Source organism: Lathyrus oleraceus, chromosome 4 (assembly GCF_024323335.1).
Source record: "Lathyrus oleraceus cultivar Zhongwan6 chromosome 4, CAAS_Psat_ZW6_1.0, whole genome shotgun sequence".
Taxonomy (NCBI): domain Eukaryota; kingdom Viridiplantae; phylum Streptophyta; class Magnoliopsida; order Fabales; family Fabaceae; genus Lathyrus; species Lathyrus oleraceus.
Window position 1 is genome coordinate 35,805,898 of NC_066582.1, and position 20,413 is coordinate 35,826,310.

General features: G+C 38.1%; 1 protein-coding gene across 1 annotated transcript; it reads left to right on the top strand.

Moving 5' to 3' along the window:
* Nucleotides 1-7,031: 7,031 nt before the first annotated feature.
* On the top strand, nucleotides 7,032-18,747 carry LOC127135870 (uncharacterized). The gene is made up of 3 exons (XM_051062499.1): nucleotides 7,032-7,243; nucleotides 7,334-7,521; nucleotides 18,677-18,747. Exons 1-3 carry the CDS (start codon nucleotides 7,065-7,067, stop codon nucleotides 18,745-18,747), a joined length of 438 nt encoding a protein of 145 aa, XP_050918456.1. The 5' UTR covers nucleotides 7,032-7,064.
* The last annotated feature ends 1,666 nt before the right edge of the window (nucleotides 18,748-20,413 follow it).

Below are 20,413 nucleotides of genomic sequence, written 5' to 3' on the forward strand. Positions count from 1 at the left end.
AAACCTGGCATAATTTTTCCACTTCTATCGGTCTCTTTGGGGTTGACAGGAAAGAGACGGGTGTGATGTCTCTTTTGGACCACTACAAAAGTAACTTTAAGTAGATACCCATCCTCTATTGAGACACAAGCCTGTATCTCCGACCATATTTTTTCTTTGCCAACCTTCAAGTCCGGACTTCTCCAATTATCACATGTAATCGGAATATGTTGTCGAACAAGGAAACCAATGTCGTAGAGGGATACTTTCAAATATCCAGCATCATCATCTAAACAAATATCAATTGATACTTTCGAGCATCCCTTGCCCCTTGCACAAATGATTGACTTCATAATAGCCATTTTACCTGTAAAAAAGAAAACAATTAAAATCAGATGACAAATGTAAAAACAATTAAAATCATAAAAGTCATTTTACCTGTAATAAAGAAAACAATTAAAATCATTTGACCTGTACCTTTTTCACTAAGTTCTCTTTCTTTTCTTGGTTGGAATATGTTCTACATGTCTCTTAACAACATGGACGGTTGGATTGATCCAAATACCCTCATTATGATCATTTCTAATATATGAAACATTTGATATATTATTCTCATCTTGATCATTTCTGGTAAACGATTCAATCTCAACATCAATATCATCACCTTGATCTCCAGTGTTTTCATCAATTACTTTGTTGGAAAAAAGAACTATAGACCATTTCGTACTTTTCGGATCATTGACATAGAACACTTGTCTAGCTTGAGAGGCTAGAATAAAAGACTCATCTTTGTATCCCACCCTATTAAGATCCACTTGCAAAAATCCTGAGTTATCCATTCGAATGCCGTTATTATTTTCAACCCACTTGCAACCAAATATAGGAATCTGAAACTTCTCATAATCAAACACCCAAATGCGCTCGATAACACCAAAATACGACAGATTTGCAAATTTGGGGTTTAAGTCCTTCACACTTGATATGTGCATTGCTTCAGCTACCACGGTGACACCACTATTCTGCATAGTACTTTTATCATCTTGTTCTTTGGTATAAAATGTGTATCCATTAATCGCGTATGCGCTATAAGAAAAAACATGGAAACTTGGACCATATGCTAAGCATCTCAACCTTTCTGTTATTGAAGCGGGATCTGAATAATACTTTGAATAAATATGATCCTTAAACCAAGGTATAAAACATCGATTGTGCTCTCGTACTATCCAATTTTCATTTCTATTGGGATTTAAACCTCGGAGAACATCCTTGTGAATTTCAACATACGGCTCAACCTCATTCTCATTGTGCAGAACATACAAATGCACTTGATCCCGTTCGACCCTTGATACTGCCACGATTTTATTTCCAATTAGATTTTTTCCTTCTTTCTTTTCGACAAGCTGAGACTTGGGGAGTCCGATTGACTGAACATTAGACAAATATTCAGTACAAAACTCAATCGCTTCTTCAACAATGTATCTTTCAACCATACAACCTTCTGGTCGACTTCGGTTCTTCACGTACCCTTTTAATATTTTCATATAACGTTCAACAGGGTACATCCATCTCATATAAGCTGGTCCACACAATTGTGTCTCTTTCACAAGATGAACAACTAGATGTACCATTATGTCAAAAAATGATGGAGGAAAAAACATTTCAAGCTCACACAAAGTAATAACGATTTCTTTTTGCAACATTGGTAAGATCGCAGGATTGATCACCTTACTGCAAATTGACTTGAAGAAAGAACACAACTTAGTTATAGAGCTTCTTACTTTTTCTGGAAGAATAGAACGTATACCTATTGGGAGAAAATGTTCCATTATAACATGGCAATCATGGGTCTTTAAACTCTTTAACTTGAGGTCTTTCATAGACACAAGTCTTCTAATATCTGAAGAGTACCCTTCTGGAACTTTAACTTCACTTAGAAACTTACACAATGTTTTTTTCTCCTTTCTAGATAGAGTATAAGCAGCAGGCGGTAGATATGTTCGTTTTCCTTTCTTCAAGGGTCCTAATTCAGTTCTTATTCCCATCGCTATCAAGTCCTTTCTTGCCTTAAGGCCATCCTTAGACTTTCCTTGTATATTGAGTAACGTGCCAATAACACTTTCAAATACATTTTTTTCAATATGCATAACATCAAGAAAATGTCTCACATACAAGGACTTCCAATACGGCAATTCAAAAAAAACTGACCTCTTCTTCCACCCACTTTTGACAAGTGTGTGGGCAAAAGGCTTGCCAAACTGAGTATCCAAATCTTTCACCTTTTCAAAAATTTGATCACCCGTCAATATAGGTGGAGCTCTGCCTTGTTCTGTCTCTCCATTGAACCCCTTTCTCCATCCACGGTAGTGATGATTTGAATTTAAGAATCTCCGATGACCGAGAAAGACATTCTTCTGACCAAACTCCAAGCGCTTCCAATCTGTTTTATCTTCACAAATAGGACACGCACATTGACCTTTTATGCTATACCCTGATAGATTTCCGTATGCAGGAAAATCATTAATTGTGCCAAACAACATCGCCCTCAAGTTGAAACTTTCTTTCCTATATCCATCATAAACCTCCACACCGGTCTCCCACAAAATCTTTAAATCTTCGATTAAGGGCTTCAAGTACACGTCTATGTCATTCCCTGGTTGTTTAGGTCCAGAAATCAACATAGACAACATCATGTACTTACGCTTCATACATAGCCATGGAGGTAGGTTATAAATCATAATAATCACAGGCCATGTACTGTGTGAGATACTCTGGATACCGTGTGGGTTCATTCCATCAGTAGATAATGCCAAGCGAAGGTTTCTTGATTCTTCTCCAAATTCAGGATAATCATTATCAATTTTCAACCACTGTGGTGAATCTGCCGGATGTCGATACTTTCCATCTATAATTCTTTCATCTGCATGCCAGGTCAAGTGTCTTGAATCGGTTTCACTACGAAACATGCGTCTAAATCTCGGAATAACAGGAAAATACCACAAGACCTTTGCTGGAGACAACTTGTTCTTATATCGCGAGACACCGCATTTAGGACACTCATTTAACGATGCATACTCATTTCGAAACAAAACGCAATCGTTTGGACATGCATGTATCTTATCATAGCTCATGCCAATAGAGCACAACATCTTTTTGGTCTCATATGTTCGATTGGGAAGAACATTATCCTCAGGAAGCATATCTTTCAAAAGGGCTAATAACTCTGTGAAACTTTTATCCGACCACCCATTGCCCGCCTTTAAGTTGTACAACTTTAATACCGCAGACAATCTTGTGAATTTAGTGCAACCATCATACAAAGGTTTCTCTGCATCACTTACCAACCTCTCAAACATTTCGGGACAATCCTTAAGATCTCCTTCAAGTGCTTCTGCAATCTCTTCAACTCGATCACAATCGTATGTATCTGCGCCACTATAGTTTGAGGCATAGGTCGTACTATCCCCCGGTTCAACATTTTCGTTACTTTTCTCACCATGCAAATTCCAACATGTATAACTTCGATCAATTCCATGCCTCATTAGATGCGATGTCAACTGAACTGCGTCAACCCGTTTCCCATAACAACAACCCAAGCAAGGACATATCATTCTACTGGGGTCTTCGGCGTTCGCAACGGCAAACTTAACGAATTCTAATACCCCATTCTCGTACTCTCTCGACAATCGATTGGAAGACATCCATGTATTATCCATTACTAATTAGAATAAACAAAAAACAATTTCAGAAGAGTTCAAACACATTCGGACCTAGGTTTCTAATGATATTGGTGTTGACACAAAATCAGATATTCATAGGGCTTGAAATTGCCTAATAAACCCAAACAAACGTAGGGCTTGAAATTTAACGCATGCGCTATCAAATTTAAAATGACTATGAATATTGAAACTTTACAGGTTGAAACAAACGTAGCATAGACAACGCATAGACAACAATAACAAAAAACTGAAATGGGGCAAAGCTAAAACAAAGCAAGAAATAGGGCAAAGCTAAAACGAAACAAACGTACCTTTGGTGCCAGAAGGAGGAAACGTCGTAGATCTAACAGAGGTGGAAGGAGAACGCCTTAGAACCCTAACGTGAAAAAGAACGAAAATAACAGAGAGTGAAATAACAAAACGCGCAGTATGTTATAATTTTAATGTTTACTAAACGGGACCTTAGAGGGCGCTTGTGGAAAAAAAGCGCCCTCTAAGGTGCGCTGTCTATTGCTCCTTATTTTTTCGCTTCACTTTAGACAGCGCTTTTGTAATAAAGCGCCCTCTAAAGTGCGTTGTTGTACATGGACTTAGAGAGCGTTTCCTTAGAAGCGCCCTCTAAGGGTATCCTTAGAGGGCGCTTTCATAAACGCGCCCTCTATTGTTGTCCCTCCATTTCCTCATTATTTTTTCGCTTCACTTTAGAGGGCGCTTTGTTACACAAGCGCTCTCTAAAGTGCGCTGTTGTACATGGACTTAGAGAGCGCTTTTTTAAAAGCGCCCTCTAAGGGTATCCTTAGAGGGCGCTTTCATAAACGCGCCCTCTATTGTTGTCCCTCCATTTCCTCATTATTTTTTCGCTTCACTTTAGAGGGCGCTTTGTTACACAAGCGCTCTCTAAAGTTCGCTGTTGTACATGGACTTAGAGAGCGCTTTTTTAAAAGCGCCCTCTAAGGGTACCCTTAGAGGGCGCTTTCATAAACGCGCCCTCTATTGGTGTCCCTCCATTTCCTCATTATTTTTTTGCTTCACTTTAGAGGGCGCTTTGTTTCAAAAGCGCCCTCTAAAGTGCGCTGTCTATTCCTCCTTATTTTTCTCTTCACTTTAGAGTGCACTTCTTTAAGAAAGCGCCCTCTAAGGTGCGCTGTCTATTCCAGTTTTTGGCGTAGTGGTGTGAGTTTGTATTCAATAATGATAAAAAAAAAAGAGTTTAGATTGTTGTAACATGAGAGAAATGGAAGGTATATGAATGTGTTCACGTATTGAATCATTGTCTTACTTGGGTCTTATTGAATCATTTCTATATTATAGATAAAATGGCTAACCAAGACGATACCCATGACGCGAATGGATCACGTAACAATGTTGAAAAAGAAATCAAACGAGGATTGACTGTTATGAAGTCAATCATTCGTGCAAGAGACAAGGGTGTAAAATTTGAAGTACATTGGAGTGCTGAAGACCAACTAATTGAGCCTAACGGTTCAATGTTGGCAAGTTACATTGGTTTCCTTGTTCGACAACATATTCCGATTACATGTGATAATTGGAGAAGTCCGGACTTGAAGGTTGGCAAAGAAAAAATATGGTCGGAGATACAGGTACTTACCATATATTGTTATATGTTTTTTTGTTGACTATTTGTTGACCATATATTGTTATAATATTACTTTATAATAACACACTCCATGTGTATGTTTTTTAGAGATCCTTTCACATCGATGAAAGCCGGCAAAAATATTGTATTCAATTGGCCGGAAAAAGACTCCGAGGATTTCGATCCTTTTTGTCCAACAAATTTCTCAAGGATGAGGAAGGAAAATTTGTTGAAGCAGAACGGCCAATGAAGTATGCCGAGATTATTTCAGCCGATGAATGGAATAACTTTGTCGCCAAACGAAGAAACGAAAAATTCCATGTAATGTCTATTAATTATGGTATTATACAATTGTTAAGTTACTTGGTTCTAATATGCCTTAAACTTTTTTATCCAGGAAGTAAGCGACATAAATCGGAAAAGGGCATCAAAACCCGCGTATCCGTACAAAAAAGGGCGTACGGGATATGCACGGTTACAACAAAGAATTGTGAGTATATTCAAATGCTATGAGCTTATACATTGTCACAATATGTTATAATTGATGATCTTATAATCTAATTCAATGTGTAGCTAGCCGAGGAGAAAAGTGACGCAACATCTCTTCCGGAGCACGTATTATGGAAGGCTGCTCGGGTTGGGAAGGATGGGGCTGTCGTTGAAGCGGTCCAAACTGTTTATGACGAATGTGTAAGTATATGTAACATTATTTCTTTAATTATATCAAAAATTTTGTTAGACATATAATTCATTTTTAATCTCCTCTAATAATATTTCAGAAGACTTTATCCCAAACCGTACCTTCAACCGAGGTCCAGGATTGCAGGAGCGTACTTAGTCGAGTACTAAATGTTCCTGAGTATTCCGGTCGTGTGAGGGGTAAGGGTTTTGGTGTGACTCCGTCGTCATTTTATAAAAAACCAAAAACAAAAAATCCTACCAACAAAGAGGTGATGGAGACCTTGGCGGAGTTAAGGGCACAAGTACTCCAACTGCAAAACGAGAATGCAAGGTATAGAGAGGAAAGGTGCGCCTTCGAGGCAAAAGATACTAGTGACCGAGCTAGTATCAATTGTCAACCGAAATTTCCCGAGGTAATTATATATGTTATTATGAAATTAAAATAGCACTTTTTTACTTGACACATATACACGTTAACAATAACATTTATTATTGGTTTAGGGCATTTCACCTTGTCAGCTGTATCTATCGTCACCAACTTATCGCATGGTTGGCAAGGGAAAAGTGCACAACACTTCGGGTGAATTACTTCACCATAATCCCCTCCCGGTGGGATATATGAAAGTTTCGGTTGACCTTGTATTAGATACCGACGCGCTTCTACCATTACCTGACGTTGTTTCAGAGACAACGTTGATGCGAGAAGCAGTCGGATCCTTTGTTGGATGGCCGTCAGATCTAATTTTCCCAGATGCCGAGGTATATATGTTCTAAATGATTATGAATCTTTAGTATTCACATTTCAATTCAGCTACAATTATGATATTTAATCAATCCTTATTACATGGTAATGTTAGACTCCTACAAGACCCACGCATAAAGCTGGTAAAGGGATTTCAAGACGCATCGAGTCGGTTGCATCTCTAAAAGAGGTACAAATATATATACCTATTGAATTATATACGCAACGATTCTGTTGCATCACAAAAAGTCATGATTTAATTTATATGAATTTTTAGGTTCCCGGTCGAAAGTTGAAAAAAGCTGGTAACGATATTCCTCCAACGACGTCCGGGACAAAATCTCAAATTATGATGCGTCTTGAGAAAATGGTGAATGAGTCCGATATTATGCACGGGGCCATTCGTACTATAGATTTTGATGAAGGTGTTTTCGGAGCTGCTCATTTCGAAATAATTGCAAAGGAGGACATGCAACAACTTTTTGAACACGACGAATTGGGCATCGCTGTCATTCATACATACATATGGTACTCCGATCAATCTATAATTTACTTAGTTGAACAATTTATTTACACATTTCAATGAGTAGTCTAATGTTTATTATGTTTCTATTTAAGGTATATGTATGTAACATTGCTGCGGGGAACTGAATTGTGTAACCGTTTCAATTTTATTGCTGCTTCCCGTATCAACGCAACGTTAATAACGAAAAATCCAACATCCGTAAAGAATGATCTAGTCGATAGATTCATGGCGGCCGGCGATAAGACTACACCCAGTTTGTATTTTTTACCGTTTAATTCTGGCAACGGGTTAGATTTTCTTTCTAATAATTTCATTCTAATCTATGTATATCTTTTACGTAGAAAATTTTCATTCATCTAAATTTTTGTTTTATTTTACAGTGGTCACTGGGTGTTGGTTGCTATGGATCTTTCGAGACTAATAGTGTATTATCTCGATTCGTTATCGGGTGATTGGAGTAAATATCCGAGTATGAAGAAGACGATTGACGCGTAAGTGAAATTCCCCTAAATATTCGTGTGTATTTGTATATTTAATTATGTCTGTCAGATTGATCTCAATATACGTTTTTATTTTGTTAGGGCAATAATAAAATTTAGATCGAAAAAGAATTATCGCAATAGGAAGGACATTACCTGGATCAGAGTTCAGGTATATATTAAGTATCTTATTTTTGCTTATAATAGTGTTTGTTTTTTTGCTTATAATAGTGTTTGTAAGAAATTAACTATATATATATTGTTTGTTTTTCTGTGTAGTGTCCTCAGCAAAATAATTCGGTCGATTGCGGATTTTTTGTATTGAGATTTATGAGAGATATCATTGCGTTGAATCGTATAGACATCCCAAAAATGGTATGGAATAATAACTTAGGGTTTATTTTAATATTATCGGATATTTCATCTAATTTGTTACTAAATCATGAATATGTTTTATTCTCTTAATTGTAGTACTTTGAGGAATACAAATCTTACTCAAGAGCTCATTTGGATGAAATGAAGGATGAATTGTGTCAATTCATTGTTGATCAAAGAATCATATAGCTAGGTTGTATATTGTTGTACATATATGTATGGAATGTTGTTGTTGTATGTTGTTGTTGTATATATGTTGTATATTGTTGTTGTACTTTTACTAACTCATGAATATGTTGTTGTATATTGTTGATCAAAGAATCATATATTATGTTGTATATATGGAGGATTAATGTTGTATATAAATGGATTCATGTTGTATATATCAATGGATTAATGGTGTATAACATTGGATTAAAGGATGAAATCAATATGAATTTTACACTTTTGCAGCATGCGAACAAGTTACCAATTAAATATCCACTGTTTTTCAAACAAATTTTTTTAAAATAACTAACACTTTAGAGGGCGCTTTCTGTAGGAAGCGCCCTCTAACCATTTTACATTGACAACTTTAGAGGGCGCTTTATCCAGAAAGTGCCCTCTAAACACTTTACATTGACAACTTTAGAGGGCGCTTAATGTAACACCCTTCTAAAATACCCCAATAATTAATTAAAACAACAAAATATGAATCAGAGTAGATATGCAATTTCAGGGTGTCACACTTGAAACTTCACACCATTCATCAAAATAACTTGTCATGCTCGTTTATTAATCAAAATAAAACATTGCACAATTCGCAGCGGATAGAAATCTGACAACATGCAAACCATGTAACACATTACATGTAAAATTGTTCACAACCAACAATGAAAACAAAGTAAAACATCCCGTCCCAATGTTACAAATACCAGAGCATGACTCACTAAGGAACTACACTAGACTCCAAGCACTAGCTTCTACTCAATCACTGCTCGTTACCTGAAACATAGTTGTAAGGGTGAGTTCCTCAATCGATATAATAAGCATTATAAAATATCATGTAATGCTAAGTAAATTAACACATTTCATCACCCTAATCATATCACACATTCAGCAACGGAAACATCAACTCATAATCATACTCAACACAAACACAAAACACACGTATAATATTGGAATACATCCATTCATATTATACGCCATACATACATTATGAAATGAGACTCCATGCATGCGGTACCGACTATTCGTGAACACATAGTTCAACCTCACCGATCAAACCCAGATACGGCTACCAAGCTCACTAGTCCCACTCATTTGAGACCTAGTGACTCACTCACTAATTCCTCACCATGGGAATTAGCTACCACCATAAAGGCTATGCTATGCACGCTAAATCACCTAGCATGCAACCATCAACAACAATCCACAATGGACATATGCTCACACTCTAAGCCATAAACAGTCCATCCACAATTGCATACATAATAGATATATTCACAGCATTATGCATACCATCATACATCGTCAGCATATTTATCACAGAATCATATCATGTCATGCCAAATAATAAATCACAGTATTAGCACACTCTACTAATACCTATACTGCTTAAAACAACGGGAAATGATCTCTACTATATCATACATGCAATATATCATTCACCAATATAGGCCAATCATCAAATATGTACACATAATCCCATTCCAAAACGTACACAATATTTAAATATCAATTTTTTTCCTTTCCAAACAGTGTTAACCTGTTAACGCATTTGGTTAACCCGTTAACGCAAGACAGAATACAATTTTTACAGTTTTTCAACAGTGTTAACCGGTTAACGCCCTGGGTTAACCTGTTAACGCAAGACAAAATGCAATTCTAACAGTTTTTCAATAGTGTTAACCGGTTAACGCTCTGGGTTAACCTGTTAACGCAAGACATAATGCAATTCTAACAGTTTTTCAACAGTGTTAACCCGTTAACGCAAGACAGAATACAATTTTTACAGTTTTTCAACAGTGTTAACCGGTTAACGCCCTGGGTTAACCTGTTAACGCAAGACAAAATGCAATTCTAACAGTTTTTCAATAGTGTTAACCGGTTAACGCCCTGGGTTAACCTGTTAACGCAAGACAGAATATGTTTTTTTTGGCAAATTATAACAGTGTTAACCGGTTAACACCCTGGGTTAACCGGTTAACGCAAGACAGAAATTAATTATTTTAATTATCATAACAGTGTTAACCGGTTAACACCCTGGGTTAACCGGTTAACGCAAGACAGAAAGCTGTTCCTGCGCTAACACGAACAGAATGCAAAATTACCCGCATTTTTCGCCGTTGGAGGACTTCCGGACCTCCGATTTCGATTCCGTAAAAAGCTACACGTCCAGGAAATTACGACTCATCCAATTATAGATTCATTCACAGTTTTAACGTAATTTATTCATCACAATTCAGGGTATTTATCAAAACCTAATTAGAGTCGATTCAATGGCTTATTACTACCCATTACATGTTAACCCATAATACCCATTAAACGACGATAAACCCCCCTTACCTGAGTTAATCCGGCAATTGATTCTTTGACCTTCAACAATCGTGAATTCTCCTCTTGAGCCCTAGCCTCTTCTTCTCCCTTTCTCAGTTTCTTCTCTTTTCTCCCAATTATTACGTGTTCTCTGTTTTCACGTGTAAACAACCTTTTTACCAAATGGGACTCTTTACTGATTCCAAAAATCGTTCCAATTCCAACTTTATTATTCCAATAATAATAATCCAATAATATTCCAATTATTTAATTAAATTAATAAATATACTAATAATAATATATATGAATGGTTTATCTTTTATTTTGAAAAATAATACCCTCTCATTCATATTATCATCATAATATACTATTAAACTTAAATTAAATAATTATCATATTTTATCGGGGTGTTACAACTCTCCCCCACTAAAAGAGTTTTCGCCCTCGAAAACATACCTCAAGCGAATAACTCTGGATAAGACTCCTTCATCTGACTCTCAAGTTCCCAAGTCACATTGCCACCTGCTGGTCCTCCCCAAGCTACCTTTACCAAAGCAATCTCTTTACCCCGCAACTGCTTCAACTCTCGATCCTCGATCCTCATAGGTGATGTTTCAACAGTCAGGTTATCTCTCACCTGTACATCATCTACTTGGACCACATGCGACGGATCAGGAATGTACCTCCTCAACTGAGACACATGAAAAACCTCATGCAAATTCGCAAGTGACGGCGGTAAAGCGATACGATAGGCTACCTCCCCTATCCTCTCCAAAATCTGATAAGGACCAATAAATCGAGGTGTCAACTTCTTCGACTTCAAAGCTCGACCAACCCCAGTTATCGGAGTAACACGAAGAAACACATGATCTCCCTCTTGAAACTCAAGTGACTTCCTCCTCTTGTCGTGATAACTCTTCTGACGACTCTGAGCAATCCTCATCTTCTCCTGAATCATCTTAATCTTTTCCGTAGTTTGTTGAACAATCTCCGGTCCAACCACAACACTCTCACCGGACTCATACCAACATAAAGGTGTCCGACATCTCCTACCATACAAAGCTTCAAACGGTGCCATACCAATGCTCGAATGAAAACTATTGTTGTAGGTAAACTCAATCAAAGGTAAATAACAATCCCAAGCACCTCCCTTTTCCAAAACACAAGCCCTCAAAAGATCCTCCAGTGACTGAATCGTCCTCTCAGTCTGACCATCAGTCTGAGGATGATATGCAGAACTCAATCTCAGCTTAGTTCCCAAAGCCCTCTGCAAACCTTCCCAGAACTTCGATGTAAATCTAGGATCTCTGTCCGAAACAATACTCGACGGAATACCATGCAAACTTACAATTTTCTCAATATACAACTCAGCTAATCTCTCTAACGGATAATCCATTCTGATCGGAATGAAATGAGCCGATTTTGTCAATCTGTCAACAATCACCCAAATAGCTTCAAAATTCTTAATTGTCCTCGGTAAACCAGAAACAAAATCCATACTGATACTATCCCACTTCCACTCTGGAATAGCCAACGGTTGCATTAGCCCAGACGGCTTCTGATGCTCAATCTTTGACTTCTGATAAGTCAAACAAGAATAAACAAAACTCGCAATTTCTCTTTTCATTCCCGGCCACCAAAATAACTTTTTCAAATCATGATACATCTTCGTAGCCCCAGGATGAATACTCAGGCCACTACGATGTCCTTCCTCAAGAATACTCTTCTTAAGTTCGGTAACATCCGGAATACACACCCGATTACCAAATTTCAAAACACCATTCTCATCAACTCTGAATTCACCACCTTGACCTTGATTCACTAGAGTCAACTTATCAACCAAAAGCACATCGGATTTCTGACCCTCTCTAATCTCATCCAGAATACCACTCGTTAACTTCAACATTCCCAATTTAACACTATTGTGAGTACTCTCACACACCAAACTCAAGTCTCTAAACTGCTCAATTAAATCCAATTCCTTAACCATTAACATAGACATATGCAATGATTTCCGACTCAATGCATCAGCCACTACGTTTGCTTTACCCGGATGGTAATTCAAACCAAAGTCATAATCCTTCAGAAACTCTAACCATCTCCTCTGTCTCATATTCAGCTCTTTCTGATCAAACAAATACTTTAAACTTTTATGGTCACTGAAAACCTCAAATCTTGACCCGTACAAGTAATGCCTCCATAACTTCAGAACAAATACCACAGCTGCCAACTCTAAATCGTGTGTCGGATAGTTCCTCTCATGAACCTTCAGTTGTCTCGAAGCATAAGCTACAACCTGCTTATTCTGCATCAAAACACCACCCAAACCCAACAATGAAGCATCACAGTAAACCTCAAATGGTTCTGACGGACTTGGTAATATCAGAATAGGAGCAGTAGTTAACCTTCTCTTTAACTCTTGGAAACCTTCTTCACACTTTGAGTCCCAAACAAACGCTTTCCCCTTTCTAGTCAACATCGTCAACGGTAACGCCAACTTAGAAAATCCCTCAATGAATTTCCTATAATAACCTGCAAGTCCAAGAAAACTCCTTATCTCAGAAACTGACTTCGGAGCTTCCCACTTAGATACCGCTTCTATCTTAGAAGGATCAACAACAACACCACCTCTTGAAACCACATGACCAAGAAAACTAACCTCTTCTAACCAAAATTCACACTTGGACAGTTTAGCAAATAACTTCTTTTCTCGTAGGACTCCTAAAACCACTCTCAAATGTTCAGCATGCTCTTCTTCAGATTTCGAATACACCAAAATATCGTCAATAAACACCACAACAAACTTGTCTAGGTACGGATGGAAAATCCTATTCATATACTCCATAAATACCCCAGGCGCATTAGTCACACCAAAAGGCATTACAGAATACTCGAAATGTCCATACCTTGTTCTGAAAGCAGTCTTCTGAATATCCTCAGTTTTCACACGTATCTGATGATACCCCGATCTCAAATCTATTTTGCTGAACACACTCGCACCAACCAACTGATCCATAAAATCATCAAACCTCGGCAAAGGATACCGATTCTTGATCGTCACTTTATTCAGTTGCCTGTAGTCCACACACAACCTCATAGTACCTTCTTTCTTCTTAACCAATAACACTGGTGCGCCCCACGGTGACACACTCGGACGAATAAATTTCTTATCCAACAGATCTTCCAGCTGACTCTTCAATTCAGTTAACTCAACAGCAGACATACGGTACGGAGCCATCGATATCGGCCTAGTACCAGGTACCAAATCAATCGAGAACTCAACTTCACGCTCTGGCGGTAATTCATGCACTTCTTCAGGAAACACATCAGGATAATCACACACCACGGCTAGATCGCAAATCACCAGTTTATCTTTAGCCTCCAAAGTCGCTAACAGCATAAACAACTCTGCCCCATCTGCTACCGCCTCATTCACCTGCCTTGCTGATAGAAACAAACTCTTTCCTTCCTTAATCTCAGGAAAGATCACAGTCTTATCAAAACAGTTGATATAAACTCGGTTAAACACCAACCAGTTCATACCCAGGATAACATCAATCTGCACTAGGGGAAGACACACGAGGTCCATCCCAAAGTCTCTACCAAAAATACTCAAAGGGCAATTTAAACAAACTGAAGTAGTAGTCACTGAACCCTTCGCAGGAGTATCAATCACCATACTCCCATGCATCTCAGATATCTCTAATTTAAGTTTCACAGCACAATCCAAAGATATAAAGGAATGAGTCGCACCTGTGTCAATAATAGCTACAAGAGGAAAGCCATTAATATAACACGTACCTCGGATCAAACGATCATCTGCAGAAGTCTCAGAACCCGATAAAGCAAAGACCTTGCCTCCCGACTGGTTCTCTTTCTTCGGCTTAGGACACTGTGGGCTAATATGACCCACCTCTCCATAGTTGAAACAAGTCATAGTCTTCAACCGGCACTCTGCAGCCAAGTGACCACCTTTGCCACACTTGAAACACTTCTTCTCAGTACTGGTACACTCATGGATACGATGTCCAGCCTGACCACATCTAGAACACTTAGCAGGGGCACTGGAGTCTCCCCCACTAGGTCTCTTCATCCCACTCTGTCTCTGGAAACCTTTGCCAGCTGCATACGGCTTCCCACGATCATTCTGATTCTTGCCTTTCCTATCAACCCTCTGCTGATAGCTCTCCGCTCTGGCCTTGGTATCCTGTTCAAAAATCCTGCAACAGTCAACCAAGTCGGAAAACACTCTAATCCGCTGATACCCAATGGCCTGCTTGATCTCGGGACGTAACCCGTTCTCAAACTTCACACATTTTGAAAATTCCCCAGTAGCCTCATCATAGGGAGTGTAATACTTCGACAGCTCTGTGAACTTAGCAGCATACTCAGTAACAGACCGGTTGCCCTGCTTCAATTCTAATAACTCTATCTCTTTCTTTCCTCTGACATCCTCTGGAAAGTACTTCCTCAGGAATCTCTCTCTGAACACCGCCCAAGTGATCTCAGCACTCCCAGCAGCTTCCAACTCAGTGCGGGCAGCAACCCCCCAATCATCTGCTTCCTCTGACAGCATATGCGTACCGAACCTGACCTTCTGGTTATCGGCACACTCAGTCACTCGGAAGATCCTCTCGATCTCCTTCAACCACTTCTGAGCACCATCTGGATCGTATGCTCCCTTGAACATTGGAGGATTGTTCTTCTGGAGCTCACTCAGTTGACGAGCAGTTCCCAATCCCACAACATTCGGATTCCCTCCAAGTACTCCAGCTAGCATACCCAGAGCCTCAGCAATCGCAGCATCGTCTCTACCTCTTCCAGCCATCTCTATTCTGAAAACCCAACAAGCTAAAACAATAAGTACTGATAGGGTTACACAACACCTATCACATACAGGGAAACAGAATAATTACGACTCGACTCGACCGACTATGCTCTGATACCACTAATGTAACACCCTTCTAAAATACCCCAATAATTAATTAAAACAACAAAATATGAATCAGAGTAGATATGCAATTTCAGGGTGTCACACTTGAAACTTCACACCATTCATCAAAATAACTTGTCATGCTCGTTTATTAATCAAAATAAAACATTGCACAATTCGCAGCGGATAGAAATCTGACAACATGCAAACCATGTAACACATTACATGTAAAATTGTTCACAACCAACAATGAAAACAAAGTAAAACATCCCGTCCCGATGTTACAAATACCAGAGCATGACTCACTAAGGAACTACACTAGACTCCAAGCACTAGCTTCTACTCAATCACTGCTCGTTACCTAAAACATAGTTGTAAGGGTGAGTTCCTCAATCGATATAATAAGCATTATAAAATATCATGTAATGCTAAGTAAATTAACACATTTCATCACCCTAATCATATCACACATTCAGCAACGGCAACATCAACTCATAATCATACTCAACACAAACACAAAACACACGTATAATATTGGAATACATCCATTCATATTATACGCCATACATACATTATGAAATGAGACTCCATGCATGCGGTACCGACTATTCGTGAACACATAGTTCAACCTCACCGATCAAACCCAGATACGGCTACCAAGCTCACTAGTCCCACTCATTTGAGACCTAGTGACTCACTCACTAATTCCTCACCATGGGAATTAGCTACCACCATAAAGGCTATGCTATGTACGCTAAATCACCTGGCATGCAACCATCAACAACAATCCACAATGGACATATGCTCACACTCTAAGCCATAAACAGTCCATCCACAATTGCATACATAATAGATATATTCACAGCATTATGCATACCATCATACATCGTCAGCATATTTATCACAGAATCATATCATGTCATGCCAAATAATAAATCACAGTATTAGCACACTCTACTAATACCTATACTGCTCAAAACAACGGGAAATGATCTCTACTATATCATACATGCAATATATCATTCACCAATATAGGCCAATCATCAAATATGTACACATAATTCCATTCCAAAACGTACACAATATTTAAATATCAATTTTTTTCCTTTCCAAACAGTGTTAACCTGTTAACGCATTTGGTTAACCCGTTAACGCAAGACAGAATACAATTTTTACAGTTTTTCAACAGTGTTAACCGGTTAACGCCCTGGGTTAACCTGTTAACGCAAGACAAAATGCAATTCTAACAGTGTTTCAACAGTGTTAACCGGTTAACGCCCTGGGTTAACCTGTTAAAGCAAGACAGAATGCAATTCTAACAGTTTTTCAACAGTGTTAACCCGTTAACGCAAGACAGAATACAATTTTTACAGTTTTTCAACAGTGTTAACCGGTTAACGCCCTGGGTTAACCTGTTAACGCAAGACAAAATGCAATTCTAACAGTTTTTCAACAGTGTTAACCGGTTAACGCCATGGGTTAACCTGTTAACGCAAGACAGAATACGTTTTTTTTGGCAAATTATAACAGTGTTAACCGGTTAACACCCTGGGTTAACCGGTTAACGCAAGACAGAAATTAATTATTTTAATTATCATAACAGTGTTAACCGGTTAACACCCTGGGTTAACCGGTTAACGCAAGACAGAAAGCTGTTCCTGCGCTAACACGAACAGAATGCAAAATTATCCGCATTTTTCGCCGTTGGAGGACTTCCGGACCTCCGATTTCGATTCCGTAAAAAGCTACACGTCCAGGAAATTACGACTCATCCAATTATAGATTCATTCACAGTTTTAACGTAATTTATTCATCACAATTCAGGGTATTTATCAAAACCTAATTAGAGTCGAATCAATGGTTTATTACTACCCATTACATGTTAACCCATAATACCCATTAAACGACGATAAACTCCCCTTACCTGAGTTAATCCGACAATTGATTCTTTGACCTTCAACAATCGTGAATTCTCCTCTTGAGCCCTAGCCTCTTCTTCTCCCTTTCTCAGTTTCTTCTCTTTTCTCCCAATTATTACGTGTTCTCTATTTTCACGTGTAAACAACCTTTTTACCAAATGGGACTCTTTACTGATTCCAAAAATCGTTCCAATTCCAACTTTATTATTCCAATAATAATAATCCAATAATATTCCAATTATTTAATTAAATTAATAAATATACTAATAATAATATATATGAATGGTTTATCTTTTATTTTGAAAAATAATACCCTCTCATTCATATTATCATCATAATATACTATTAAACTTAAATTAAATAATTATCATATTTTATCGGGGTGTTACACTTAACACTTTAGAGGGCGCTTTATGTAGGAAGCGCCCTCTAAACATTTCACATTGACAACTTTAGAGGGCGCTTTGTCCAGAAAGCGCCCTCTAAACACTTTACATTGACAACTTTAGAGGGCGCTTTTTCCAGAAAGCGCCCTCTAAACACTTTACATTGACAACTTTAGAGGGCGCTTTTTCCAGAAAGCGCCCTCTAAGGTGTCCCTTTATGGACCACTCCAGAGGGCGCTTTTTTCTGAAAGCGCACTATAATGTGGCCCTTAAAGGGCCACTTTAGACAGCGCTTTCTCCAGGAAAACAAAGCGCTGTCTTTACCTATGCCAGCGCCACTTTAGAGGGCGCTTAAAAGCGTTGTTATAGGCCAAAATAAGCGCCCTCTTTTCCCTTATTTGGCGTAGTGATAGAATCTTGAAAGATTTTATATAGAGTGACACTCCTCATCTTACAAGTTGGTTTTATAAGGATGAGTTATGTTAAATTTTAAAAAGCAGTACAAGCCACTTTTATCAAGGAATCCTTCAAGTAGCACTAGAATAGATGTCTAAGATTTAACAAAACATTTGTTAGAATAAAACTCAAAATTGACATTATTATCCTTAGAAAATTATCAAAGCGTTGTTTAGCAAGTCGAATCTTCTTGTCATTCATGGTATCCCCAATCCTCATCTTTGTCACTTCTTTCTCCAGATCACAAGTAGTTTCAGTATACTAAATACCAACTTTAGCTTCCTTAACTAGATTCTCTTTGATAGAAGCTAATTGTGAAGCTTTAATCTCATCTTTCTCTTTTTTTTTTGTCTTCAATTTTCTGTTGTAGCTCGTCCATTTGTTGCGTCAAACTCAGAATGCTTGCATCACAAGTGGCCAGTCGATTCTTGTCTTTTTTAACCTTTGTTTCTCATTCATTGATTCAAATTTGAGATTGAGTTACTAAGCCTCATTGATGAGACATAACATTAGTTTGTCGATCAAGTCTTTTAGGAGATTCCATTTTACGCCTGACATTTTGAGCGGTTTGCTCAAGAAATAGCTCGAAATCAAGAATAAAGCTGACAATAGAGTCAGGTGCCTCTGACTTGTTCAGTTATGTTAGCAATCCATTAATCTCATAAAGAGCAGCATAATTGTCTTCTATGGTTTGAATGAGATCCATATCGAGGATTTTTGTTTTCAACTATTTGATTAATTCAATAAAGAAATCACCAGAAGGTTCATTTCATGGATCAGGTGAGGAGTTGGGAGATTTTTCAACCGAAGTCTCTTAACTACCCATGAGTATGTTGAAAGCTTTTATATGGTTCTTCTCCTTGATATCAGTCTTTCTTGATTAAGAGTGGTTCTGGAAGTGTTAAATGAAGAAGTTGAATTTGGGTTTTCAATGGTTGTTGGCGAAGGCATTTGAGTGGAGATGCTTGGATATTTTTTGTTCGGACTCCATTAGACTGAGACTCATTTGAGCATTGAGTTTCTTCGGCTCGACCATCATTTGGAGTCTCTTAGGTATGAGTTATATCTTGACCCCCCCCCCCTTCCCTGTGTGTGATCAACATGATCTGAGGTACATGATATCAGAGCACCATTTTCTTGACCAGCCGATCAAGGGTCAGGGTTAGAATCCTCAGAATTAGATGAAGGGGGTCAATGGTTTTGGTTGTCTAGCCTGTCGGGTGATGGTCCGAGTTGTTGGTCTTCATCCATTTTGTTGGATAGATCAATAATGTCCTCCTTGACTATTTTTTCTAGCTAATCAACAATTGCCTATCAACTGTCGTTGGTTGGACTGATGATGAGCTTGTTGTCACGAGAATTGACCAACGTATACTTGAGTTAACGTTTGGTGATGGAGGATTACTAGGGTTTAGTTGAGATGATAGGAATTCAACAGAAAGGGGTTTCTCCTATGAAGAAAAGTCGAATAAGAATATAAAATGTAAGATAGAGATCGAAGAGGATATGAAAAGTAATATAAAGATACCTTAGTAACCTTGTAATCAAAACCTGAATTGGCATTCTCTGGGCTTTTTCCATGTATGTTTTGCTTTGTTTGTTCTGTTTCCTTTCTGGTTAGTTAAGGGTGTTCTTCTTTTTCAGTCCATCTATCATCAATAATGACAATCTTTTGTTTTTTGAGTTTCTTGGGGTTGGCCTTATAAGCTTGTTTCTTTATTTTCATTTTCTTCTTAGCCTGTTGATGTCAAGAAGTCTAAGCAAAAGCGTTGTCCTTCTCCGCGTCCTTGAAATTTGAGGTTGCAACTCTAATGTTCGTGATGGTTTGATATTTAGGGAGGATGGGATGAGTCAAAATCAAACTTTTATCACTCTCCGCAGTGAATTCCATCTCTTTATTTTCTTCCCTAATCCTTTGTGCAAACTAAGGTATTTGCAATTTTTAATATGATAGAGGATAATTGTGAATAAATGAAAGAAAGTAAGAAATTAAGTTAAACATGTGTTTCTTCATGGTCTGGAACTTCAGTTTCTTGGTTCCTTTTGGCTTTATTTTTAGTTGGTATGGGAATACTGGAAGTGATTCCTCTCTTTCGACCCTTGAAGA

Coding starts and splice junctions, on each gene's coding strand:
- LOC127135870 (XM_051062499.1), top strand. CDS start 7,065: ATGATGCGTCTTGAGAAAATGGTGAATGAGTCCGATATTATGCACGGG. Junction 7,244..7,333: donor GTCATTCATACATACATATG/GTACTCCGATCA, acceptor TTTCTATTTAAG/GTATATGTATGTAACATTGC. Junction 7,522..18,676: donor TTTTTTACCGTTTAATTCTG/GCAACGGGTTAG, acceptor TTTCTGTTGTAG/CTCGTCCATTTGTTGCGTCA.